The sequence below is a fragment of the Podarcis pityusensis genome (assembly GCF_964106645.2).
Source record: "Podarcis pityusensis genome assembly, chromosome: 18".
NCBI classification, from domain to species: domain Eukaryota; kingdom Metazoa; phylum Chordata; class Lepidosauria; order Squamata; family Lacertidae; genus Podarcis; species Podarcis pityusensis.
Window position 1 is genome coordinate 4,353,452 of NC_138043.1, and position 26,623 is coordinate 4,380,074.

The 26,623-nt window shown below is 50.8% G+C and overlaps 2 protein-coding genes and 1 long non-coding RNA gene across 5 annotated transcripts in view; all 3 read left to right on the forward strand.

The window, feature by feature from the left end:
• Positions 1–26,623, forward strand: part of LOC308467554 — a 302,202-nt gene that overhangs the window by 130,103 nt on the left and 145,476 nt on the right. The window lies entirely within an intron of this gene.
• CIMAP1D (CIMAP1 family member D) lies at positions 2,987–11,552 on the forward strand. Its single transcript, XM_080989220.1, has 4 exons — positions 2,987–3,110; positions 6,322–6,432; positions 9,001–9,114; positions 10,591–11,552. Exons 1-4 carry the CDS (start codon positions 3,059–3,061, stop codon positions 11,073–11,075), a joined length of 762 nt encoding a protein of 253 aa, XP_080845346.1. The 5' UTR covers positions 2,987–3,058; the 3' UTR covers positions 11,076–11,552.
• The window catches only part of SHC2 (SHC adaptor protein 2), a 39,367-nt gene continuing 29,574 nt past the window's right edge, over positions 16,831–26,623 (forward strand). For all 3 annotated transcript variants that reach the window (XM_080988941.1, XM_080988940.1, XM_080988942.1), the window contains exons 1-3: positions 16,831–17,456; positions 22,789–22,859; positions 26,109–26,169. In XM_080988941.1, the coding sequence (XP_080845067.1) occupies positions 16,899–17,456; positions 22,789–22,859; positions 26,109–26,169 (690 nt within the window). In that variant the 5' untranslated portion in view covers positions 16,831–16,898. The remainder of the gene's footprint in view (positions 17,457–22,788; positions 22,860–26,108; positions 26,170–26,623) is intronic.

Here is a 26,623-nt window from a genome sequence, read left to right on the forward strand (position 1 = left end):
ACACACAGCTGCCCATTTGCAAGAGAAACAGTCACCTTATAAGGACGGCGTAATGAGCTTCCTAACGGAACGCATGCGAAGCCCTTTAAAAAGTTCCATATCGGTGCCAAGTATTAGTGGTCCTAATTAGCATTAATAGCAGTAATTAGAATTAAATTAGAGCTGGGGCGGCATCACGCCGGCAGTTGGTGAGCTGAAACAGGAGCAGATCTCTTCAGAAGGAAATCATTAGGCATAACAAGGGAGGCGGAAATGTCAAAATAAATAAATGAAGTAATGGCGTAAGAGACCACTCCGCAGATCGGTTAGCATCCGATTTGATAAAGAGGAAAATCTCCGCCTCTACCCCAGTATCAATACTATTAGGGCGTTAAAGGTAAAGGGACCCCTGACAATTAAGTCCAGTCATGACTGACTCTGGGGTTGCGGTGCTCATCTCGCTTTATTGGCCGAGGGAGCCGGCGTACAGCTTCCGGGTCATGTGGCCAGCAGGACTAAGCCGCTTCTGGCGAACCAGAGCAGCGCACGGAAACGTCGTTTACCTTCCTGCCAGAGCGGTACCTATTTATCTACTTGCACTTTGAGGTGCTTTCGAACTGCTAGTTTGGCAGGAGCAGGGACCGAGCAACAGGAGCTCACCCCGTCACGGGGATTCAAACCACCGACCATCTGATCGACAAGTCCTAGGCTCTGTGGTTTAACCCACAGCGCCACCCGCGTCCCATTAGGGCGCTAGGTGGCTGCCAATATAAGAATGTACGAAAACCTGAAAACAAGCCCCTCTAGGTCCGCCATATTCCCACGGCAGCTATCCAGTAACACTCCCCTACTGCAGTTTGTTGCAACTTGAACTCAGTACCATATTGCTTGGTTTCACAGGCCTGGGGTAGGTGTTTGGAGTCTCAGCTGGCGAGGTAAGGAGTCATCCATGCTGAATCTGCCCCCCCCCCCGAAATCTCCGCTCCTCTCAAGGGTTGTCATACATCCAAAATTTCCCAGACATGGCTCAGAAAAAGCTCGAAAACTTCAACAACTTTGGTCGAACAGTACAAAAGCCACACCCATTGGCCCGCCTCCTTTGGCCTCTGGCTCCGCCCACCAGGGCATGTGGCCCTCAGAAGGTTCCATACAAGGCAGTATGGCCCCTGCATGAAAAAAAGTTTTCCCACCCCTGCTCCAACCACTATGCGGCACTGCCTCTCTTGGATTACATTGGTTCTTTGTTAATATTCCCCACTCTCCAACTCCCAATTTTCTTTGGGCTTCCCTCATGAAGGCCGAGCAGGCTATGTCAGAAATGATGTGTTTTTGCCCGATGCGGCAAAGCTTCCATGGAGACTTATATACGATCGATAATAATGATGATAATAAACAACCTTTTGTCTCCCCCAAACCTTTGCATCTCTCCGTTAGTGCAACAAGACTGGACATGTGATATAATCCTCTTTTTTAAAAGAAAAGGTTGACATCAATTACAAAAATAGATTTCTCCCATTTAGCTCAATAGCCGCGATGTGAATTTGATTGGTAGCTGCCTTGAAACTTTGTCGAAAGACAAGATGCGAATCTAGGCTGGGGGCGTGCCAATAATCGATGAAACCAATCAATTTCTCTCACAGGTTTGTTGCTCGATGCGAACGAGGTCTCCTCTGAACGCCACTGATCAGTTTTGTGTCCGTTTCTGTCAAATGAAGAGCAGGCATCTCTGCTACAAAGCAGGGATGGGTCAGGTTGGTTAGCCTCTTCCTGCTATGACCAGCTCTCCCCCCTTCCATGTGCCCCGGAATCAGAAGAAGCGTGAAGAGGGCAGAGCAAAGACAGGCAAGACGAAGGAGCCTCAGATTTCTCGGAAAGGAACTGGGGGAGGAAGGGACTTAGGTAAAAAAGGAAAGGACCCCTGGACAGTTAAGTCCAGCCAATGGCGACTACAGGCTTGCGGCTCTCATCTCGCTTTCAGGCTGAGGGAGCCGACGTTTGTCCGCAGACAGCTTCCTGGGTCATGTGGCCAGCAGGACTAAACCGCTTCTGGTGCAACAGGACACCGTGACGGAAACCAGAGCGCACGGAAACGCCGTTTACCTTCCCGCCGGAGCGGTACCTATTTATCTACTTGCGCTGGTGTGCTTTCGAACTGCCAGGTTGGCAGGAGCTGAGACAGAGCAATGGGATTCGAACCGCCGACCTTCCGATCGGCAAGCCCAAGAGGCTCAGCGGTTTAGACCACAGCGCCACCCACATCCCAAGGGACGTAGAGAGCGGTGGAAAGGTGGAGACCTCCAGCCTTCGCAACGGCCTCGTTGGGGAAGAGTTATTGTGCTCACATGCCCGGAGTTGCTTCGTTTCTTTGAATAGTTAACTTCACCAACATCTTGCAAGTTATTGCGGACTTGCTCCCGACGCCTCTGTTCTGCCCCCTGCAGTTGGGGGTGCCAAGTCTTCCGAATCCCAGTTGCTGGAAACCGCAGGAGGCGAGAGCTGCGTTCGAATCCTGCTGTGGGTTCCCCCCCAGGCGCTGTGAGAAGAGAATGCCGGACTTGGTGGTCCGTTGGCTTGATCCAGCAGGGAGCTCTTTTGATGTTCTCTTTGTTTACCTGCCGCTCACCCAGCAGAAGCATTTCACGAGCGCAATGTCTAGAAACATGGAGAAGCACAGCTCCCCGAGGGCATTTCAGCTGTCTGCGCCAGCGTTCCTTTTGTGCCACCCTATCGCTCTCTTCGGAAAGATCGGGAAGATACATTTACAGAGACAATCTCTCTTCGGCCACCTGCCGCGTATCCCCTTTCAGAGCATCCTTTTATCGACAGATTGCCGGCAACCTAAATGACATCTCGCCGTCCTTGACAGCGAGACGTGAGCAGGCGCAAAGTCGCTTCTCTTCTTCCTCCTCGTGGGCCGGTCCACCTGGAGAGAGAGAGAAACTATTCCCTACGCGTGCAAACGCCAAAACATTTGTGTCTTACTGGAAAGAAGGGTGTGTGTGTGTTTTTCCTGGGTTGGGAGGACAGACACAAGAAAGCATTACTGACCCCCGACAAACACCATATTTGCGGATCCAAGATGGAAGACTCCGGACTGAAAAAGACGCCAGCGATTGCTGCTCGCGAGACGGGTATGGAGGACCATTGCTTACTTTGTTTATACTGAACATAAAGGTAAAGGGACCCCTGACCATTAGGTCCAATCATGACCGACTCTGGGGTTGCGGCGCTCATCTCGCTTTATTGGCCGAGGGAGCCGGCATACAGCTTCCGGGTCATGCGGCCAGCAGGACTAAGCCGCTTCTGGCGAACCAGAGCAGTGCATGGAAACGCCGTTTACCTTCCCGCCGGAGTGGTACCTATTTATCTACTTGCACTTTGACGTGCTTTTGAACTGCTAGGTGGGCAGGAGCAGGGACCGAGCAACGGGAGCTCACCCCGTCATCGTGGGGATTCGAACCGCCGACCTTCTGATCGGCAAGTCCTAGGCTCTGTGGTTTAATCCACAGCGCCACCCGTGTCCCTTATACTGAACATGGCAACGTACTAAACCCCTAAGCAGAGCCGTCTTTCCCATTGGTGTTAGTGGTGCGTCGCGCCAGGGCGCCGGCCTCTCAGGGGCGCCCTAGCGAGTAGGGGAGCTGCGTGGCTTTGTCGGCAGCCTCCCCTTTCCCTGCACGCCTGCCAGCAGCGCCCCGCCAACTATATGGCTGGCGGGAGGCATGCAGCTTCCTTCCCAAGCCTTCGTGGGAGGAGAGGGATCACCGCAGAGGCTTAGGATGAAAGCTGCGTGGCAGTAAAGAGCGCTATGCGCTCCCTGCTCATATTATGGGCAGATGGGTCCAGCATTTCAGAAGTTTTAAAGTTTGCTTCTGGAATGGAAGACTAAAGATGAACAGGTTAAATCTGTAATGATGCACAGGGTAATAATAATAATAATTTCTTATACCCCTCCCATCTGACCAGGCCTCCCCAGCCACGCTGGGCGGCTCCCAACAGAATATTAAAAACACGATAAAACATCAAACATTAAAAAATTCCCTAAACAGGGCTTCCTTCAGATGTCTTCTAAAAGTCAGATAGTTGTTTATTTCCTTGACATCTGGTAGGAGGGTGTTCCAAGGGTGTCACCACTGAGAAGGCCCGGTAGGGATTTGGGCTAAAGATCTGGGGCACAGTATTCGATTTTCAGATTGGGAAAGGTTATGGAAAACTGACTTGAAATTCTCAGCATGTTGTACGCTGAAAGAAAACTGTATGAAAATGATGTGCCGGTGGTATTTGACCCCTAGTAAGTTAGCAAAAATGTACAAGACAAGTACAAATACCTTCTGGGAAGGTAAAGAAAAAGAAGGTACCTTTTATCATTTGTGAGGTAATAAAAGCATTCTAGGAGATGATATGCAGTCGTACCTAGTTTTGCGACTGGGATCCATTCTGGAGCCCCGGCCGCTAGCCGAAAAGGTACTTTCCGGTACTTCCGGATTTTGCCATGGATGTTCGCCGGAATGGACACTAGACAAGGCAGATGTTCGCGGAGGTATTATTGCATAATGGAATGGGGGGGGATGTTTAAAATAACCTTTATATAAAAAAACCAGAAGCTTTTTTATTAGGAGTTGTCGTTAAAGGCAAAGGGACCCCTGACCATTAGGTCCAGTCGTGACCGACTCTGGGGTTGCGGCGCTCATCTCGCTTTACTGGCTGAGGGAGCCGGCGTACAGCTTCCGGGTCATGTGGCCAGCAGGACTAAGCAGCTTCTGGCGAACCAGAGCAGCGCACGGAAACGCCGTTTACCTTCCCGCCGGAGCGGTACCTATTTATCTACTTGCACTTTGATGTGCTTTCGAACTGCTAGGTTGGCAGGAGCAGGGACCGAGCAACAGGAGCTCACCCCGTTGCGGGGATTCGAACCGCTGACCTTCTGATCGGCAAGCCCTAGGCTCTGTGTTTTAACCCACAGCGCCACCTGTGTCCCTAACCAGAGGTACCACTGTATATAAAAAAAAACAGAAGCTTTTTTATTAGGAGTTGTAGGTACTGATACCCCAAAGGACCAGAAAAGACTTTTTATGTATGCAATGACAGCTGCACGGATGTTACGAGCCCAAAGTTTCTACCAAACGCAGCTCTAGGAACTGCCGAGTTCGTCAGAAGCCTGAAAGGAGCTTGTCAATATGATGATCAACAGCGCGATATGTGCCTCTAAAAGCTTCTGGGGTCCACGTGGGGTGACTGGGGAGGCCCACCCTGTTTCCCCCTGCTACAGGAATCGAATGTGTGCCTTTTCCAGGTTTTTAGCAAGCGCGCCGTCCAAAGATAGAGCTGCGTGTGATAATAGGCTGTTCTGGATTCTCTGTTGTGATTTGTGGGGCAGAGGAATTGTGGGCAGCAGGGACGGGAAGGTGTTTCGCTGACATTATCTGAGGGCAGGAGAAAGTCTGTAGACAGCTTCTCGGCAGTGCGGGGAGTTAGCAGTGGCAGGAACACAGCTGAAGAACACTCTCCTATTCCAAAGACCTATTCCAAAGACCTTTGTTGGCAAAGGTCTTGCCAGCAAAGGTCCGTATAGTAAAAGCTATGGTTTTCCCAGTAGTGATGCATTGAAGTGAGAGCTGGACCATAAAGAAGGCTGATCGCCGAAGAACGGATGCTTTTGAATTCTGGTGCTGGACGAGACTCTTGAGAGTCCCATGGACTGCAAGAAGATCAAACCTCTCCATTCTGAAGGAAATCAGCCCTGAGTGCTCACTGGAAGGACAGATCCTGAAGCTGAGGCTCCAAGACTTTGGCCACCTCATGAGAAGAGAAGACTCCCTGGAAAAGACCCTGATGTTGGGAAAGAGGGAGGGCACAAGGAGAAGGGGACGACAGAGGACGAGATGGTGGGACAGTGTTCTGGAAGCTACCAGCATGAGTTTGACCAAACTGCGGGAGGCAGTGGAAGACAGGAGGGCCTGGTGTGCTCTGGTCCAGGGGGTCACGAAGAGTCGGACACGACTAAACGACTAAGCAACAACAGCAACATTCCAAAGACGCGGGTGGCGCTGTGGTCTAAACCACTGAGCCTCTTGAGCTTGCAGATCAGAAGGTCAGCAGTTCGACGGGGTGAGCTCCCATTGCTCCGTCCCAGCTCCTGCCAACCTTGCAGTTCGAAAGCACACCAGTGCAAGTAGATCAATAGGTACCACTGCAGCTGGAAGGTAAACGGTGTCTCCATGCACTCTGGTATCTGTCACGGTGTCCTGTTGTGCGAAGTGGTTTAGTCCTGCTGGGCACATTCTTAGTCACTGAAACCTGTTTCTAAAATGTTCCCCCCCCCCCCTTCATATACCATGCCAGGCCCCGGACCGGGATGCTACACCTTGCCCACCACAGTTGGGTTTGTCAACCACGACTACACTCGATTCACCAGTCCAGCTTACTCCTTCCACCAGAGGCTGAAAAACAGACGTGAGTAGTTGAACCGCCGAGTGGTTACCTGTAAGGTAAAAGAGCAATGCTTGAGGAGGAGGCTGTGGCTTCTATATGGGCTGTTGTTGCTTGAGTGGGTGGGTGGCAGTTGTTTGCAGTGATTAACAGCCATTTGTGAGGTGCTTTCACATGCACATGTGTGCACGCACACACACACTTTTCCAGGTGTTCTGGGTAATGAAGTTTGATCCAGCAGAATTCATCTAAAAGCCCTAAACAGCCTCGGTCCAGTATACCTGAAGGAGCGTCTCCACCCCCATCGTTCTGCCCGGACACTGAGGTCCAGCACCGAGGGCCTTCTGGCGGTTTCCTCACTGCAAGTTTCAGGGAACCAGGCAGAGGGCCTTCTCGGTGGTGGCGCCCGCCATGTGGAACGCCCTCCCATCAGATGTCAAAGAGAAAAAGAACTACCAAACTTTTAGAAGACATCTGAAGGCAGCCCTGTTTAGGGAAGCTTTTAATGTTTAATAGGTTATTGTATTTTAGTGTTTTGTTGGAAGCTGCCCAGAGTGGCTGGGGAAACCCAGCCAGATGGGCGGGGTATAAATAATAAATTATTATTATTATTTATTACAGTGTAAAGGAGGAGGGGGCATGCTTAGGGAAAGGGCCCTACCGAGGCCATCTTGCCCACATGGCCGCCTCTAAATCACACACACACACACACACACACATTCACATGCAGCGGTGCTACCAGCCATGCAACAGGCTGGGAAACTTCCAAAATGCTTTTGAATATTTCTTCCAGGAAGTTCAAATGGGGTGTCCAGATGTGGACAGATGTGCTGGAATGTGTGGAAGGTGTGTGCATTGCCTCCAAAGTCAGAACAGAAGAGCACTTAAGGGGTGATATGATAGCCATGTTCAAATATATAAAAGGATGTCACATAGAGGAGGGAGAAAGGTTGTTTTCTGCTGCTCCAGAGAAGCGGACACGGAGCAATGGATCCAAACTACAAGAAAGAAGATTCCACCTAAACATTAGGAAGAACTTCCTGACAGTAAGAGCTGTTCGACAGTGGAATTTGCTGCCAAGGAGTGTGGTGGAGTCTCCTTCTTTGGAATTCTTTAAGCAGAGGCTTGACAACCATATGTCAGGAGTGCTCTGATGGTGTTTCCTGCTTGGCAGGGGGTTGGACTCGATGGCCCTTGTGGTCTCTTCCAACTCTATGATTCTATGATTCTATTCTATGATTCTATGCAGCGCAGTGGGATGAAGCGACGAAGCACAGGCAAAACTTTCCTAAATCCGCAGAAGGCACGGTTAAAATTAGCACATGAAGAGGAATAAAGGGATGTACATGTTCTCAAAGTTAACGGAGCTTTGCTTATAAAACAAATGAACATCACTGCAATGGAGACGAGATAAACAGGTGGCATTAATAGCTGTCAGGATTCAAGTCTCCATGACAATTTTCAGAGATGGGGCCCACAAACGTCTCTCTGCACTTGGCAGCCTTTGCCACAAACAGTATCCAACTTTAGCACTGCTCAGAGTAGTCCCACTGAGATTAAAGGACCTGCGTGCATTTTTGTCAGTGAGTCATCTCTGACCAGGGCCGGATTTTGGTTTGACGAGGCCCTCAGCTACTGAAGGTAATGGGGCCCCTTCTATGTCCAGCTGTCCTTTGACAACAACAAACGGTCACTGTTTTTTGTGTTGAATATAGGGTATATGGCAGGGGTCAGCAACCTAAGGCCCATGGGCCGGAAGAAGGAGTTTGGATTTGATATCCCGCCTTTCACTCCCTTTGAGGGGTCTCAAAGCGGCTAACATTCTCCTTTCCCTTCCTGCCCCACAACAAACACTCTGTGAGGTGAGTGGGGCTGAGAGACTTCAGAGAAGTGTGACTGGCCCAAGGTCACCCAGCAGCTGCAGGTGGAGGAGCGGAGACGCGAACCCGGTTCACCAGATTACGAGTCCACCGCTCTTAACCACTACACAGCACTGGCTCTGGTGTAGCCGGAAAAGGTCGTTTGACCAGCCCACGAGCCACCCCCCCGAACTGAGCTGCCCATTCGTGCGCTGCACTAAATCGGCACAGCGCAGGGTGGGGACTCGAAAATTGCGTCTGTGTCTGCGCATGTGCAGGTGCTGAAAATCGCAGGTGCACACACGATCTAGCCCTTGAAGGGATCTCTGCGGGACCGATCCAGCCCAGGCAAGATAAACTTTGCTGACCCCTGCTATACGGTAAGGCAACCAGTCCATGCAGAATGTAGGCACCCTATATATAGAAAGGAGCAAACCAGGGATATTTTGTGGAGCAGGCCAGCAGGCGGGGGACATGACTTACATCTTGGAGCCTACACAACACAAAACACTGCTGCTGTATGTAGGTTTTGTAATAAACGAAAATCTGTCCTTATTCCCTTATGGGAGACAACAAGTGCCCTCATAGAGTCCTTGGTAAGTTCTCCAACGGTTGGAGGAAAAAACAGAGGGCAACCAGAGAATATTGAGGTATGCTGTCCCTCTCCAGGTGTACCCATTGTTTTATCTCATCTTCTAGTATATCTGCTGTTGTTGTTTTTCCTCCTCTCCAGTAGACCTGAAGGATTCAAGTCCTGGGCCGTGTTACTTCGTGCACCCTGAACTCACGCGCTTCGGCCGGGCAAAGGGACCTTCCTACTCCATGCTGGCAAGAGCGAGACCCCCGGGTAAGTGGGCAGGCGGGCTTTTGAAACACCCATGAAACAGAGAGCATGCAATATAGGGGAGGTTGGGTACCAACTAGATTGCTGCGAGATGGTCAGGCTGGGTCTGCCCTCGGAGACGGCATAAAAGTTGCAGCGGGTTCAAAACGCAGAGGCTAGACTATGAGCTTTACCCAGCTGCCGGTTTGTTTCTGGGCCCAATTCTGGTGCTCATCTGGGCCCAGTTCTGGTGATCAGCAGTTCTTCCACCCTCAGAGGCTTGAGGTGGTGCTGGCCTTGCAGGAGAGGGTCTCTAAGTGGGAGATCTCCCCACAAAAGTGCTTCTGTATCTTCATCGTACCGCTTTCAGCAAACCGCTGACGACAGACCTCTTTACCCCGGCTTTTGACACTTGAGATGGATATTTGGTGACCGGGAGGGGCCGCCGAGACCACATAACACCGGTCCTGAAAGACCTCCATTGGCTCCCAGGACGTTTCCGAGCACAATTCAAAGTGTTGGTGCTGACCTTGAAAGCCCTAAACGGCCTCAGCCCAGTACACCTGAAGGAGCGTCTCCACCCCCATCGTTCTGCCCGGACACTGAGGTCTAGCGCCATGTGCCTTCTGGCGGTTCCCTCCCTGCGAGAAGTGAGGTTGCAGGGAACCAGGCAGAGGGCCTTCTCAGTGGTGGCGCCCGCCCTGTGGAACACCCTCCCATCAGATGTCAAGGAAATAAACAACTATCTGATTTTTAGAACCCCATAGTCACCTTTGACTTAACCGTCCAGGGATCATTTGCCTTTTTTTTTACTTATTAATAATTCGACTCCTGGGACGCGGGTGGCGCTGTGGGTTAAACCACAGAGCCTAGGGCTTGCCAATCAGAAGGTCGGCGGTTTGAATCCCTGTGACGGGGTGAACTCCCGTTGCTCTGTCCCTGCTCCTGCCAACCTAGCAGTTCGAAAGCACGTCAAGGTGCAAGTAGATAAATAGGTACGCTCCGGCGGGAAGGTAATTGGCGTTCCGTGCACTGCTCTGGTTTGCCAGAAGCGGCTTAGTCCTGCTGGCCACATGACCCAGAAGCTGTACGCCGGCTCCCTTGGCCAATAAATCGAGATGAGCGCCGCAACCCCAGAGTCGGTCATGACTGGACCTAATTGTCAGGGGTCCCTTTACCTTAATTCGAGCCCCAAATTGGGCATAGGATTCCTGCATTGCTGGAGGTTGGGCTGTATGACCCACGCAACTGTTCAGGGAAGTTTTTAACGTGTGATATTTTACTGTATTTTTGGTTTCTATGGAAGCCGCCCAGACTGGCTGGGGAGGCCCAGCCAGATGGGCGGGGTATAAATAATAAATTATTATTATTATTATTATTATTATTACCCCTTCCATCTCCTCAATTCAGCTCTGTGCAAAGCTACTTCCTGTTCTCCGACCACTACACCACACTACCTCTGTGCCTACCTGTGTTCAATGGTGTGTATTTTCCCTCCAGGTCTGCCCCAGACCCCTGGGCCGGGGGCGTACAGCCCTGAGAGGGCTCCTCCTCCGTCTCAGCAGAGACCGCCTTCCTTTTCCATCGGGGCCCGCACCAAAAGCCGCCTGGTGGACCCCGTCCCGGCCCCCAACAGCTACACCCTCCCCTCGCTGCTTGGCCCGCGGGTGCCCAGCAAGCCCTCGAGTCCATCCTTCACCATCCGTGGCTGGAACGCCAAGGGGAGCTACGCTGAAGACCTCTCCCAGACGCCCGGCCCGGGGCGTTACAACACCACAGACCCCAGTGTTTATCTGTGTCGGCCCCCGTCGTTCTCCATGCTGGGGAGGTTGAAGAAGCCCACACAGGTCTCCCACACCCCAGGCCCCGGGGCCCACAGCCCAGAGAAGGTGAAGGTTCATAGGGCGAGAGCTCCTTCCTACTCCCTCGGGGTCCGCCACTCGGAATTCCTCATGCCCCTCATCACAGATGTTCCAGAGTGGTAGAATCAGGGGCCACTGCCTCACCTGTCGCACATCTAGGACATGCGGATGATACCCAGCTCTACCTCTCTTTCAAATCAGAACCAGGGAAGGCGGTGAAGGTCCTGTGTGAGTGTCTGGAGGCGGCTGGAGGATGGATGGCGGCTAACAGATTGAGGTTGAATCCCGACAAGACAGAAGTACTGTTTTTGGGGGACAGGAGGCGGGCAGGTGTGGAGGACTCCCTGGTCCTGAATGGGGTAACTGTGCCCCTGAAGGACCAGGTGCGCAGCCTGGGAGACATTTTGGACTCACAGCTGTCCATGGAGGTGCAGGTCAATTCTGTGTCCAGGGCGGCTGTCTACCAGCTCCTTCTGGTACGCAGGATGAGACCCTCCCTGCCCGTGGACTGTCTTTCCAGAGTGGTGCATGCTCTGGTTATCTCCCGCTTGGACTACTGCAATGCGCTCTACGTGGGGTTACCTTTGAAGGTGACCTGGAAACTGCAATTAATCTAAAATGCGGCAGCCAGAGTGGTGACTGGGAGCGGCCGCCGAGACCACATAACACCAGTCCTGAAAGACCTACATTGGCTCCCAGTATATTTCCGAGCACAATTCAAAGTGTTGGTGTTGACCTTTAAAGCCCTAAATGACCTCGGTTCAGTATATCTGAAGAAGCGTCTCCACCCCCATCATTCTGCCCGGACACTGAGGTCCAGCTCCGAGGGCCCTTTGGCGGTTCCCTCACTGCGAGAAGCCAAGTTACAGGGAACCAGGCCTTCTCGGTGGTGGCACCCGCCCTGTGGAATGCCCTCCCACCAGATGTCAAAGAGAACAACAACTACCAGACTTTTAGAAGACATCTGAAGGCAGCCCTGTTCAGGGAAGCTTTTAATGTTTGATGTATTACAGTATTTTAATATTTTTTTGGAATCCGCCCAGAGTGGCTGGGGAAGCCCAGCCAGATGGGCGGGGGTATAAATAATAAATTATTATTATGAGAGACACAGACTGATTCAAAGCTGCAATGATACACTGGGCAAAGGATTTGGGAATGAGTAAATGAATGAATCTTTATTTGCGTCAGCCATCGGCCATTGCAATAAAACAACAATGCGATATGCAAAGAATGGAAATGAAAAGTCAATTGTATAAAATACATTTTAGGGTTTTGAGTCAATAGTCAAATAGTGGATCTTGTTCTGATTGCCCCTGCTAAAGACCTTGCCACCTTTGCTGTCACCTGCTCATCTTGATCTGCCAAGAGAAAGGACACTGGGGCAGTGGCTGGGTGACCCGGAATGGACAATAAAAGAGGGGTGATAATCTTATTCCTGTTGTCTTTGTCCATGGAGTTTTCTTGGCAGGGATACTGGCATGGCTTGCCGGTTCCTGCTCCAGGTGGATCATGTTTGGTCAAAACTCTCCACTATGACCTGTCCATCTTGGGTGGCCCTGCACGGCATAGCTCATAGCTGCTCTGAGTTATTCAAGCCCCTTTGCCACGGCAAGGCAGTGATCCATGAAGGGGATGAAAGATGGAGGGCACAAGGAGAAGGGGATGACAGAGGATGAGATGGTGGGACAGTGTTCTCGAAGCTACCAGCATGAGTTTGACCCAACTGCGGGAGGCAGTGGAAGACAGGAGGGCCTGGCGTGTTCTGGTCCATGGGGTCACGAGGAGCCGGACACGACTAAACGACTCAACAACAACAACACAATCTTATTCCTCGTCTTTATAAAGAGGGCAAGCCAAAAGGGCATGTGGAACCAAATCCTAGCTGCTGTTGTGGCATACATAAATAGATTTTTCTGAGACCTAGCTACTACCTACTGTGCCATTCCCAAAAAAAGTGCCTCTGGTTGTTGGGGTGTGTGTCTTTTAAACATGTTTTTTGTCTTGTTATATATCATTTCCCAATTCTCTAACTATTTTGCATGTCCACCACATGTGGAAAAAAGTTCCTTCTGTTTCCAGCACAATGACACATTCCGTACCAGAGAAGACTGGCAGATTAAACTGATACACTATGCAGAGGTGGCAAAAGTGACCGGAAGAATTAGGAAGACCAACATTTCAATAAGGAAATGGGGGGGGGGGGATATATAATTTACACACACACACACACACACACACACACACACACACACACACACATATATACTTTTAAAAATTATTAGTAGTGTTGCAATGATGCTTGTAGTTAAACGTTGGGCTGTGGTTTTATTGGCGATTTAATAGAATTGGATTAACGGAGAAGTTGAAGAAGGAAAAGTTAACATAAGGGTAAAAGAAAGGTAAAGGTAAAGGACCCCTGGACAGTTAAGTCCAGTCAAAGGCGACTATGGGGTTGCGGCGCTCATCTCGCTTTCAGGCCGAGGGAGCCGGCGTTTGTCCCCAGACAGCTTTCCGGGTCATGTGACCAGCAGGACTAAACCGCTTCTGGTGCAACGGGACACCGTGACGGAAACCAGAGCGCACAGAAACACCGTTTACCTTCCCGGGTACCTATTTATCTACTTGCACTGGTGTGCTTTCGCACTGCTAGGTTGGCAGGAGCAGGGACCGAGCAACGGGAGCTCACCCCGTCGCGGGGATTCGAACCGCCGACCTTCCGATCAGCAAGCCCAAGAGGCTCAGTGGTTTAGACCACAGCGCCACCCGCGTCCCTTAACATAAGGACCCACAAATGGGAGGAGGGGAGTCCAAGGAAACTTGCGGGTTTGTTTTATTTGTTTGGTGTATGTTTGTAAATCTGTAAATTTAAACGATTTGGTGTTGTTTTTTAAGAGTAAAATGGCACAAAACCTCTGGCAGAGGAGTAATTAATTCATCACTTGCTTTCTTCCTCCCTCCCTGTGACCTGCCGAGGAGAACAGCTCTCACCTGGTTTTTTTGGCCTGTGACTGCGCTGCAAACTCAGAATAGTACGGCCTCTCTCTCTCTCTCTCTCTCGCCTCCAGAAGATAATCCGAGCCTCCGAGACGACAGGCCAGCTTTATTCAAACACCAGAGCATGTCCATCTTCTGACTGTGATTCTCTTTAATGAACTGTCCTTGATCCACTCTGAAGATAGCAGGGGGCTTAGGGAGCCCAGGATTTCGCTGCTTTACGAATCACGATGCCCATCCTGCTGGTGAAGGAAGGAGCAAGCAAGCCTGGCCTCCGCTTATGGCGGATTTGCAGCGGCCTTCCTTGCTGGGGAGGGACGTGGGTGGCGCTGTGGGTTAAACCACAGAGCCTAGGACTTGCCGATCAGAAGGTCAGCGGTTCGAATCCCCGCGACGGGGTGAGCTCCCTGCTCCTGCCAACCTAGCAATTCGGAAGCATGTTAAAGTACAAGTAGATAAATAGGTACTGCTCCGGCGGGAAGGTAAACGGCATTTCCGTGCGCTGCTCTGGTTCGCCAGAAGCGGCTTAGTCCTGCTGGCCACATGACCCGGAAGCTGTACGCCGGCTCCCTCGGCCAGTAAAGCGAGATGAGCGCCGCAACCCCAGAGTCGGCCATGACTGGACCTAATGGTCAGGGTCCCCTTTACCTTTACCTCTTTGCTGGGGGGGGGGTCAGGGGGAAGCTAACAGGGGGGTGTCCTAGCAAGGCAGGCAGACCCACACCCTGTATTCCAGACATATCAAGTCTACGATATTGTGTGGCCGAACGCCGTTTGTGTTTAGCCATGCGTCAACGAAACTGCTTGTGTGTTTGCGAAGCTAAGCAGGGTCCGGTATGGATTCAGATTGGATGGGGGACGAAGTGTTGAGATTCCTGCATTGCAGGAGGTTGAGCTGGATAACCCTTCCAGCTCTACAATTCTATGGTTCTTAAATTGAGTTCATTGTGTGTTTGTTGTTATTATTTTTTAAAAGCATTCTCCTGACTCAGAAAACCCACGGGAGGCCAGTTGACTTCAAAGCGGGATGAAACCATCGGAAGTCAAATAAATTTAAGTCCAACCCCTGGTCTTTGCACCTAACTCCTTCCTTCCTTTTCTAAGCAATCAGAAGTCTATTTTATCTTTATCTACAAAGGGGACGCGGATGGCGCTGGGGTTAAACCACAGAGGCTAGGACTTGCTGATCAGAAGGTCGGCGGTTTGAATCCCTGCAACGGGGTGAGCTCCTGTTGCTCGGTCCCTGCTCCTGCCAACCTAGCAGTTCGAAAGCACCTCAAAGTGCAAGTAGATAAATAGGTACCACTCCGGTGGGAAGGTAAACGACGTTTCCGTGCGCTGCTCTGGTTCGCCAGAAGCAGCTTAAGTCATGCTGGCCACATGAACCGGAAGCTGTACGCCGGCTCCCTCGGCCAATAAAGCAAGATGAGCGCCGCAACCCCAGAGTCGGCCACGACTGGACCTAATGGTCAGGGGTCCCTTTACCTTTTTACAAAGGAACCACCATTTTTCAAGGCAACTCCCATCACAAGCCTGACAAATCAGCAACTCAACAATCAAATAATGGGAATATCTTTATCTGACGGCAACGTTTATTCTCTCGTTTTTCCTCTTTCATGGCAGTTGTGGTCCACAACATTGAGACGGCACCAGGTCATTGCGGCGGCAAACTCTATGAAAGGGCTTTCTTAAAGGCACCAAGATGGGCTACATAATCTTGGGAGGGGGGCAGAGGTGAATCCTGGTGGCAGCTCTCCCGGGGGCCGGGAAGAGTTAGTTCGCTTTGCCCCCAAATGGCAACAGGATAACCTGCCACCTGGCCTCCTCGTGGTTAAAAAGAGGCAGTGCCGTGCAGTGGTTAGAGCGTCAGACATCAGGGTTTGAACGTCACGGCGCTCGCTGGGTCTCGATCATTTCCCCAAATACAGCCGTACCTTGCTTCTCAAACGCCTTGTGACCTGGACGTTTTGGCTCCCAAAACGCCGCAAACCCGGAAGCGAGCGTTCTGGTTCGCGAACTTTTTTTTGGAACCCGAACATCCGACGCGGCTGCCAATTGGCCGCAGGAAGCTCCTGCAGCCAATCGGAAGCCGTGATTTGGTTTCCGAACATTTTCAGAAGCCGAACAGACTTCCAGAAGGGATTTTGTTTGAGAACCAAGGTATGGCTGTAACATCTTTTAGATAACCAAGCAGAAATATGGTTACAGTGGTACCTTGGGTTGCATATGCTTCAGGTTACAGACGCTTCAGGTTACAGACTCCGCTAACCCAGAAATAGTACCTCGGGTTAAGAACTTTGCTTCAGGATGAGAACAGAAATCGTGCTCCGGCGGCACGGCGGCAGTGGGAGGCCCCATTAGCTAAAGTGGTGCTTCAGGTTAAGAACAGTTTCAGGTTAAGAACGGACCTCTGGAACGAATTAAGTACTTAACCCGAGGTACCGCTGTATATGAAACCCCTAAGGTAAACAAAAAACCCAACACACCTGAATCTTTAAAATTTCCATAATGAAAAATAATAATAATAATATAAATTTTATTTATATCCTGCCCTCCCCAGCCGAAGCCGGGCTCAGGGTGGCTAACAACAATAAAATTCTAAAATCTAAAATTCTAAATAGGTGGGGAACGACCCCTTCTTTTCTTGGGGATGGGGAACGGCCGCAGGAACAGCGAGTTTATTTTTCTGCCAATTTGTCTGGGCAGCTGGAGAGAGAAGCAGCCTCCGATTCTGCAGCGGTTGTGTGTGGAAAGAAATAAATAAAAGGTAGCCAGAGAGAATTACGTCATGGTGTGTTCTCTGATCTTCCCAAGGGTTGGGTAGGAGAGGGATGTCTGCTGGAGGCCTGTGTTGGCGGAGGGGAAGGCATGCGGCAGGGGCGGCGTTCGCCCGGCCGCGCTGCACAGAGCGACCGGGAGCACTCTAAAACCACTTAGCCAGACGAGCCGGGGATGCTAGCAGTGCCGAAGTATGACCGTTTTTGGAACGACGCCCTGACTCCGTCGGAGAAACCAGCCATGAGCGGCAAGGTCGCCTCGGCCGCCGGCCCTTTGCCGCCCCCCTCGGCCGCCCCCGTGGACCCCCCCTGCCCCCCGCCGCTGGGCGAGGAGCAAGAGGCCGTCACCACCTTCTGCATGCTAATCCCCAAAATGCCCCAGTGGAAATTTTCCAGCCCTTCGGGGTTTCTCAGCCGGAGCCCCTCTGGCAGCAGCAAGGAGATTTCGGCCGCGGGGAGAGAAGTCCGGGGCACCGCGCAGCCCCCCTCGTCGGGCCTGGCCGCCGTCCTCAGCGCCTGCGAGCCCGTCTGCGCCACGCCCTGCAGCTTGCAGGTGATGAGCCGGCTGAGGGGGGGTCCCGCCGGTGGCGGGAGGAAGGCCCCGAGGGCTGAGGGGGGCCGGTCGGCCGGGGAAGAGTGGAGTCGCAAAGGGAGCTTTATCAGCAAACCGGTCCAAGGCTGGCTGCACCCGGATGAGAGAATCCTGGGCCCGGGGGTCTCCTACATCGTTCGGGTGAGTGGCCGTCGGGCCCCTGCTTCCTTCACAAGGGGGGGTCGTTTTGGGGGACAACGTCTGGGGGCAGTTTTTTGGGGGGACTTTTTACAGGTTGGGCTCTGTCATTTTGGGAGGGGAGCAGAGGCGAATCCAGGTGGCAGGCCCTCCCCAGGGGCCAGGAAGAGTTAGAGTGTCAGAGATCAGGGTTTGAACGTCACGGCGCTCGCTGGGTCTCGATCATTTCCCCAAATACAGCCGTACCTTGCTTCTCAAATGCCTTGTGACCTGGCCTTTTTGGCTGCCAAACGCCGCAAACCCGGAAGCGAGCATTCTGGTTCGCGAACTTTTCCCAGAAGCCGAACATCCTACTTCGTTTGGGTGAGTGGCCGCTGGGCCCCTGCTTCCTTTGCAAGGGGGGGTCGTTTTGGAGAACAACGTCTGGGGGCAGTTTTTTGGGGGGGACTTTTTTGCAAGAGGCACCGAACCCCGCGAGCCCATCCACGGCCCGAAATCTGGAAGCGCCGGGAGTACTCATTCGTGCAATTTGGCGCAGTGGGGGCTGTCAACCAGAAGGTTGGTGGATCGAGCCCACCCAGGGGGCATTTCAGGGGGTTGGACTAGATGACCGCCGGGGTCCCTCGCAGCTCTACAACTCTATGATTCTAGGGGCATGGTGAAAAAAGTAGCGGACCTCAGGGGATGCCCTGCCGATCAGATACCCGGTCTGACATACTGGTTGCAGTTGCTCTGTGGAGTGAAGAGTTCACTCTGCACGTGCTCAGAGGCCATCCCCGATAGTAGTTTCCTGCCCCGATGGGTCTTTTGTGTGCTGTGGAGCATTTTGAGAACGACCCAGCATGTTTTCAGTCCGGGTAGGGCTTTCAGAACGAATCGAGCCTGAGCCCCAGGACCTCTTGCTCATAAGCTAGCGGACGGCGATCACTAGTTTGACTTTTTTTGGGCCTAGCAGCAAATGTACCCATTGCACAGACCGGAATGACGTACCAGGGAATGGGTACAGACGAACTCTCTCGCTCTTAGTCGCCGTTTTGAATTAATCGGATGGGGGTTGAGGTTTGTGTGTTGGTGGAGGGGAGACAAAAAGACAGAGTAGGTTTTGTGGTTTATATTTCGGTCCCCTCCACTCAGTGCAGGATCGAAGGGTGTAAAGAGGAGCTGACCTCCAAGTGACTTACATGTAATAGCAACCTGAACTCACAGCGGCCTGTTTGTTGATGCCCTCAAAGGCTGGAAGGAGTTCAAAAAAGAGTCGCCTCCCCATTTCGGCAGCACCAGTGATTTGGGGCTGTCCTTTAAATATATAAACATAAGAACAAGCATAGGCGTTAAATGATAATTAGGACTGGTGTGGCACCTTGCGAGACGCGAGTTCGAATCCCCGCTCAGCGATGGAGCTGACTGGGTCAGCTGCAACCTCGCAGCCTGACCTACCTCACAGGGTTGTTGCGAGTGGATGGGAAAAACATTATTATTATTGTTATTATTATTATTGTTATTATTATTATTTTACATCGCCATGACCTGCATGGAGGGATAGATAAATGCTGTAGATAATTATCACAATGCTGATATTCAGGAAACAGGACGTAGAAACCTGGGACGTGGAGTTATACTTTGGAACAAATAATTCTTTTTTCTAGAGAGGCAGAGAGCACTTTAAGTCAATTAGAAGATGGGCACCACTTCCTTGAAGTGCTCCCTCTTTTTTTTTTAACCCAGCGCTTCAGCCAGGAAAGAAACCCTACAAAAGCTGCTTGCAGATATCAGGGAAGGGGCAATCTCTGCCCTCCAGCGTAAAGCTGGAAAGACACGTAGAATCATAGAGTTGGAAGAGACCACAAGGGCCATCGAGTCCAACCCCCTGCCAAGCAGGAAACACCATCAGAGCACTCCTGACATATGGTTGTCAAGCCTCTGCTTAAAGACCTCCAAAGAAGGAGACTCCACCACACTCCTTGGCAGCAAATTCCACTGTCAAACAGCTCTTACTGTCAGGAAGTTCTTCCTAATGTTTAGGTGGAATCTTCTTTCTTGTAGTTTGGATCCATTGCTCCGTGTCCGTTTCTCTGGAGCAGCAGAAAACAACCTTTCTCCCTTCTCTATGTGACATCCTTTTATATCACGTCACAAAAGGAAAAGAGGGAGGAGGAGGAACCCTTTCATTAACCCCTTGTTCTTAATTCGTTTAAGGGGCCATTTATTTTGACAGGCAAATTGCAGCAGCAAAGCCTCTTTTTGTGGGGAGGGGAGGGAATCTTCCCTGCCTGGAAAATGATTATAAATCATTCCCTGTTAAGCTGGGTTTCTTGAGAAACATCTGTTGCTCTGAACCTCCGCCGGCTGAGAAGTCAGAAACGAATGGCATATGGAAATAAAAGAGGACAGAACAGTTCTGAGGATCACAGGCCGGCTGTTGGTGTACATGGGATGTCATCCCCAGTGTGTTCAGATGGCTTTACTCTCGAGTAAGGATGGAGGGACATGGGTGGCGCTGTGGGTTAAACCACAGAGCCTAGGACTTGCCGATCAGAAGGTCGGCGGTTCGAATCCCCGCAACGGGGTGAGCTCCCGTTGCTCGGTCCCTGCTCCTGCCAACCTAGCAGTTCGAAAGCACGTCAAAGTGCAAGTAGATAAATAGGTACCGCTCCGGCGGGAAGGTAAACGGCGTTTATGTTCGCTGCTCTGGTTTGCCAGAAGCGGCTTAGTCCTGCTGGCCACATGACCCGGAAGCTGAACGCCGGCTCCCTTGGCCAATAAAGCGAGATGAGCGCCGCAACCCCAGAGTCGGTCATGACTGGACATAATGGTCAGGGGTCCCTTTACCTTTAAGGATGTAGGAGAGAGTCAAATCAGTAAAACTGTATGAGACAGCTAGGTATGTTTAACCAGGAGAAGACTGAGAGGTGATTGTGAGAGCCATCTTCAAATATCTGAAGGGCTATTCCAGGGGTCAGCAAACTTTTTCAGCAGGAGGCTGGTCCACTGTCCCTCAGAACTTTGGGGGGGGGGGTGGATTATATTTTGGGGAAAAAAGAACGAATTCCTATGCCCCACAAATAACCCAGAGATGCATTTTAAATAAAAGGGCACATTCTACTCATGTAAAAACACGCTGATTCCCGGACCGTCCGTGGGCCGGATTGAGAAGGCGATTGGGCTGGATCCGGCCCCTGGGCCTTAGTTTGCCTACCCACGGGCTATTCCATGGAAGATGGAGCAAGCATGTTTTCTCCTGCTCTGGAGGGTAGGACTCGAACCCATGGCTTACAAGAAAGGCGAGTCCAGCTAAACATTAGGAAGAACTTTCTGAGGACAAGAGCTGTTTGACAGTGGAACAAGACTCCATCGGAAGGTGGTGGAAGTTTTTAAGCAGAGGTTGTATGGCCATCTGTCAGGGATTCTTCAGCTGTGATTTGGAGGTTGGACTAGATGATCGCTGGGGGTACCTTTCAACTCAACAATTCAATGATTCTTTTCTCCCGTCAAACCCTCACTTTCCTGAACACCATGCGAACACTTACACAGCTATCCTTCAAAATTCGCACTTCTATGAATTTTGCGACGCAAGCCTCATTAACGAAAAATTTTTGCATTTGTTTGGGCAAAGTGGGCATCTTTTCATACTCGCGAAAGCAACATCCTAAAATGCGTTATATAAAGGGTGGGGGAAAACTGATTTGCAAAATGGCATGCGTATAATATAGAAATGTGTTCGTCGGAAAGAATTCGCACTGAAACGCTGTAGAATTTTCATGAGGGCTCCCCCCCCGCCAGTCAAGAAATAAACCGCAAATTGCTGCAAAGTTTGAAGAGCTGAAAATAAGACTGCAAAAATGAGAAGCAGGGAAGGCCAAAAGGGACGGCTCCTTCCATTCCTATTCTCAAGTTATATTTCCTGGTTTCAGATTAGGGAGATGGTGGTTGTTATTCTTCTAGGATAGTGTCCTAAGGCAAATAGACTTTTTTTGTGGGGGCTGGGGGAGGTCCCAAGGGGAGTAAATTAGAGGAAAGCAAAACAAGGTGTGTGTAGCTAAATTTTTCTCAGAGTAAACTCATTGGAGTTGATGGGCCTAAGTTAGTCATGTCCGTTAAGGTCAAAGGGTTTTGTCAGTAGCAGAATTTAGCTGCAGACAAGGAAGGATGCGACAGAATTCTGATTCCACCCGTGGTTTGAGGAGAACCTACCTGATGGATACTTCCCAGAACAATGTGTGGAACAAACCACGGCTATCCTCTGAATTTTGCAGATTTCCAAATTTTGCAATGCCCTTCTTCAGCCAAGGATTGTGTGTGTGTGAGAGAGAGAGAGAAAGAGAGAGAGATATAGAAATCTATACTATTTTGAAATCTCTCATTACTGCTTTATTAGCATCCCAAAAGGGACGCGGGTGGCGCTGTGGGTTAAACCACAGAGCCTAGGACTTGCCGATCAGAAGGTCAGCGGTTCGAATCCCCGCAATGACGGGGTGAGCTCCCGTTGCTCGGTCCCTGCTCCTGCCCACCTAGCAGTTCGAAAGTACGTCAGAGTGCAAGTAGATAAATAGGTACCGCTCCGGCAGGAAGGTAAAAAGCGTTTCTGTGCTCTGCTCTGGTTCGCCAGAAGCGGCTTAGTCCTGCTGGCCACATGACCCGGAAGCTGTACGCCGGCTCCCTCGGCCAGTAAAGCGAGATGAGCGCCGCAACCCCAGAGTCGGCCACGACTGGACCTAATGGTCAGGGGTCCCTTTACCTTTACCTTAGCATCCCAAACTGTCTTTCTTTCTATTTCTCGATTTAAATTTAATTCAAAACAATCCCTCAGGGCTTTTCCCTCCTACTTTTCGTAAAACATTTTGATTATCTAAAAGTCCTTGATTTAATCTCCATCTAAATGGAGTGTGTTCCCCCCCTCCTCTTAATTCAAGTATTACTGAATTACGATCTGAAAGTGGAAGATTCGGGAGAGACAGAAGGAAGCCCTTCTTAACACAGTGTGCAGTTCACCTGTGGAACTCCCTCACACAGGAGCCAGCAATGGCCGCCAGCCATGGATGACTTTAAAAGGGGATGGATACAGTTATAGTTATAGCCGAAGCAGCTGTGCTTCGGAATGGCACCTGCCAAAGCCACAGGAGCCGAGCACGTTGGTCTTGGATTCGAATCCTGATTTCTGCTTTCCCTGGTCGGCCACTGTGAGACCAGGATACTGGGCAGGTTGATCCAGAAGGTTCTTCTTGTGCTCTTAAGGGACCCCATGGGCCACTTAATGCAACCCCGTGCAGTGTAAGTGTCGCAGAAGTCAGAGTTGGACCGCTCCACCTTCGCTGATGTCCCTTCTCTGCTTTTTCAGTACATGGGATGCATCGAGATCCTGCGGTCGATGAGGTCCCTAGATTTCAACACCAGGACGCAAGTTACCAAGTAAGTGTCATCAAACCCCGATGAGATCAGGACAGGGTGGGCTGGGGGGCAGTTACAGACGACAGGGTGTAGGGTGGTATATTGTTTAGTCGTTTAGTCATGTCCAACTCTTGGTGACCCCCTGGACCAGAGCACACCAGGCACTCCTGTCTTCCACTGCCTCCCGCAGTTTGGTCAGACTCATGTTGGTCTCTTCGAGAACACTGTCCCACCATCTCGTCCTCTGTCATCCCCTTCTCCTTGTGCCCTCCATCTTTCCCAGCATCAGGGTCTTTTCTAGAGAGTCTTCTCTCCTCATGAGGTGGCCAAAGTCTTGGAGCCTCAGCTTCAGGATCTGTCCTTCCAGTGAGCACTCAGGGCTGATTTCCTTAAGAATGAGAGGTTTGATCTTCTTGCAGTCCATGGGACTCTCAAGAGTCTCCTCCAGCACCAGAATTCAAAAGCATCCATTCTTTGGCCATCAGCCTTCTTTATGGTCCAGCTCTCACTTCCATACATCACTACTGGGAAAACCATAGCTTTAACTATACGGAGCTTTGTCAGCAAGGTGATGTCAGCAAGAGCGGTATATGCATTCAGTTAATAATAATAATGATAATAATGAATAACAACAACAACAACAACAATAATCATAATACTATTAAATTGCTCTGTGGAGGGGGGAGAGAATAGGGTGTGTGTCTCAGAACCCTTAACAAACAGCAGCTCCCAGGATTTGGGAGTGGGGACATGACTATTTAACTTGGCATAGTGGACCTGTGGTCTAAACCACTAAGCCTCTTGGGCTTGACGATTGGAAGGTTGGCGGTTCAAATCCCTGTGACGGGGTGAGCTCCTGTTGCTCGGTCCCTGCTCCTGCCAACCTAGCAGTTCGAAAGCACATCAAAATACAAGTAGATAAATAGGTACCACTCCGGCGGGAAGGTAAACGGCATTTCCGTGTGCTGCTCTGGTTTCACCAGAAGCGGCTTCATCATGCTGGCCACGTGACGCAGAAAAATCTCTGCGGACAAATGTCGGGTCCTTCGGCCTGTAAAGCAAGATGAGCGCCGCAACCCCAGAGTCGGCCACGACTGGACATAACTGTCAGGGGTCCTTTACCTTTACCTTTTTAGTGGTGCTTTCAATATTTGGTGTGGTTGCAGAGGGTTAAAGTGGGATAGTTCTGCTTTAAACCTCCAGTGCGTACGGGAGGCCTGCGATGGGTCTTTGCCCTAGCTGTCAACCTTTCCCTTTTCTTGCGAGGAATCCTATTTGGAATAAGGGAATTTCCCTTTAAAAAAGGGAAACATTGACAGCTATGGTCTTTGCCCTGATGCAGCAGCCAGGATCTTCCGAACGCACTCATGTCAGGGATGAGGACCGCCCTGGGGACAGCTTGACGCATCAGCCCTACAGGAAGGAGGAGGGAGGAGGAACCACGGCGAGGGGGTAGCCCCCTTCTCTCGCCCGTGCAAAGTGCGGATCGATGGTGGGTAACTGGAGAAGGACGGCGTTTCTGCAGTGGGGCAGAAGGGCTATGCATTATTGAAGAGGCGCTGCCCCTTTCCCACCTTCCGACCCCAATGACTTTGGAGTCTGAATGTGCAGACAGCAAGTTTGCTTTGAAATGGATCACTCCGATAGGGATTCCTGCGATTGTGGGGTAGGCTGGGAGATGCCCCACTGCCGGGAGGTCTTCCTCTGTATCATTTTTTCTCTCCCTCCCTGAACCTCTGCTCCAACACACACACACACACACACACACACACACACACGGTCTCTGCCTCTCTCATTGCAAATTGCCTTCATTTTGTTGTTGTGACCCCATCTTCGTGACCCCATGGACCAGAGCACGCCAGGCACTCCTGTCTCCCACTGCCTCCCGCAGCTTGGTCAGGCTCATGTTTGTAGCTTCCAGAACACTGTCCCACCATCTCGTCCTCTGTTGTCCCCTTCTCCTTGTGCCCTCCATCTTTCCCAACATCAGGGTCTTTTCCAGGGAGTCTTCTCTTCTCATGAGGTGGCCAAAGTATTGGAGCCTCAGGGCCCCACAAAAATTTAAAGGGGGAAAAACTGGATGTACCTTTCCAAAATATAAGATAAAAAAACAAATAAAATAAAACCTACATACAGCAACAGTGTTTTGTGTTGAGTCTGTAACCTGAAGTGTATGTAACCCGAGGTACCACTGTATAAACTAAACAAGCTATAGCTTTGTTGTTGTTGTTGTTTAGTCGTTTAGTCGTGTCCGCCTCTTCGTGACCCCATGGACCAGAGCACGCCAGGCACTCCTGTCTTCCACTGCCTCCCGCAGTTTGGTCAGACTCATGCTGGTAGCTTCGAGAACACTGTCCCACCATCTCGTCCTCTGTCGTCCCCTTCTCCTTGTGCCCTCCATCTTTCCCAATATCAGGGTCTTTCCCAGGGAGTCTTCTCTTCTCATGAGGTGGCCAAAGTACTGGAGCCTCAGCTTCAGGATCTGTCCTTCCAGTGAGCATTCAGGGCTGATTTCCTTCAGAATGGAGAGGTTTGATCTTCTTGCAGTCCGTGGGACTCTCAAGAGTCTCCTCCAGCACCAGTATTCAAAAGCATCCATTCTTCGGCCATCAGCCTTCTTTATGGTCCAGCTCTCACTTCCATACATCACTACTGGGAAAACCACAGCTTTAACTATACGGACCTTTGTCGGCAAGGTGATGTCTCTGCTTTTTAGGATGCCTTCATTTGGCCGTCCCCAATTAACAGCCAGCTTGGTGGGATCATGAATTTAATCACCCTCTTTCATAATCCCCTATGTCGCTGGATTCCCTGCGGGAGGAGTTCCACAGTTTAGCTCTGCGCTGTGTAGAGAAGGACTCCCTATTATCCGGCCTGCATCTTCCCCGCTGAAAATGTTCAATACAATATAAATATGTTGGAAAAACTTACCGCATTGCGCTTCAATGGATGCCCACAAGCTTGACCAGATAGAGAGGGGCCTAACACTGAGCCATTTATTATCTGATCTATGTACAGTGGTACCTCGGGTTACATACGCTTCAGGTTACAGACTCCGCTAACTCAGAAATAGTGTTTCAGGTTAAGTACTTTGCTTCAGGATGAGAACAGAAATCCTGTTCCAGTGGCGCGGCAGCAGCAGGAGGCCCCATTAGCTAAAGTGGTGCTTCAGGTTAAGAACAGTTTCAGGTTAAGTACGGACCTCCAGAACGAATTCAGTACTTAACCCGAGGTACCACTGTATTCTAGAATTGTTTCTTCCTTTTCCAGGGAAGCCATCAACAGACTGTACGAAGCTGTCCCGGGAGTCAAAGGAACCTGGAAGAAGAAGGTAGGTTTGATACCCGCCCCACCCTCTATGAGATTATAGCATAAAACAGTTATTTTGGACTGGACCACAGCTCAGTGGTAGAACATCTGATTTGCATGTAGAAGGACCAAGGTTCAGTCCCCGATGGAATTTCTGGGTAGGGCTGGGGAAGACTCCCGTGTGTAATAATAATCATAATAATAGTAATAATAATGTAATATTTCTACCCCACACATCTGGCCAGGTTTCCCCAGCCACTCTGGGCGGCTCCCAACAGAACATTAAAATCACGATAAAACATCAAACATTAAAAACTTCCCGAAACAGGGCTGCCTTCAGGTGTCTTCTAAAAGTCAGGTAGTTGTTTATTTCCTTGACATCTGATGGTAGGGTGTTCCATAGGGCGGGTGCCACCACCGAGAAGGCCCTCTGCCTAGTTCCCTGTAATCTCACTTCTTGAAATGAGTGAACCACC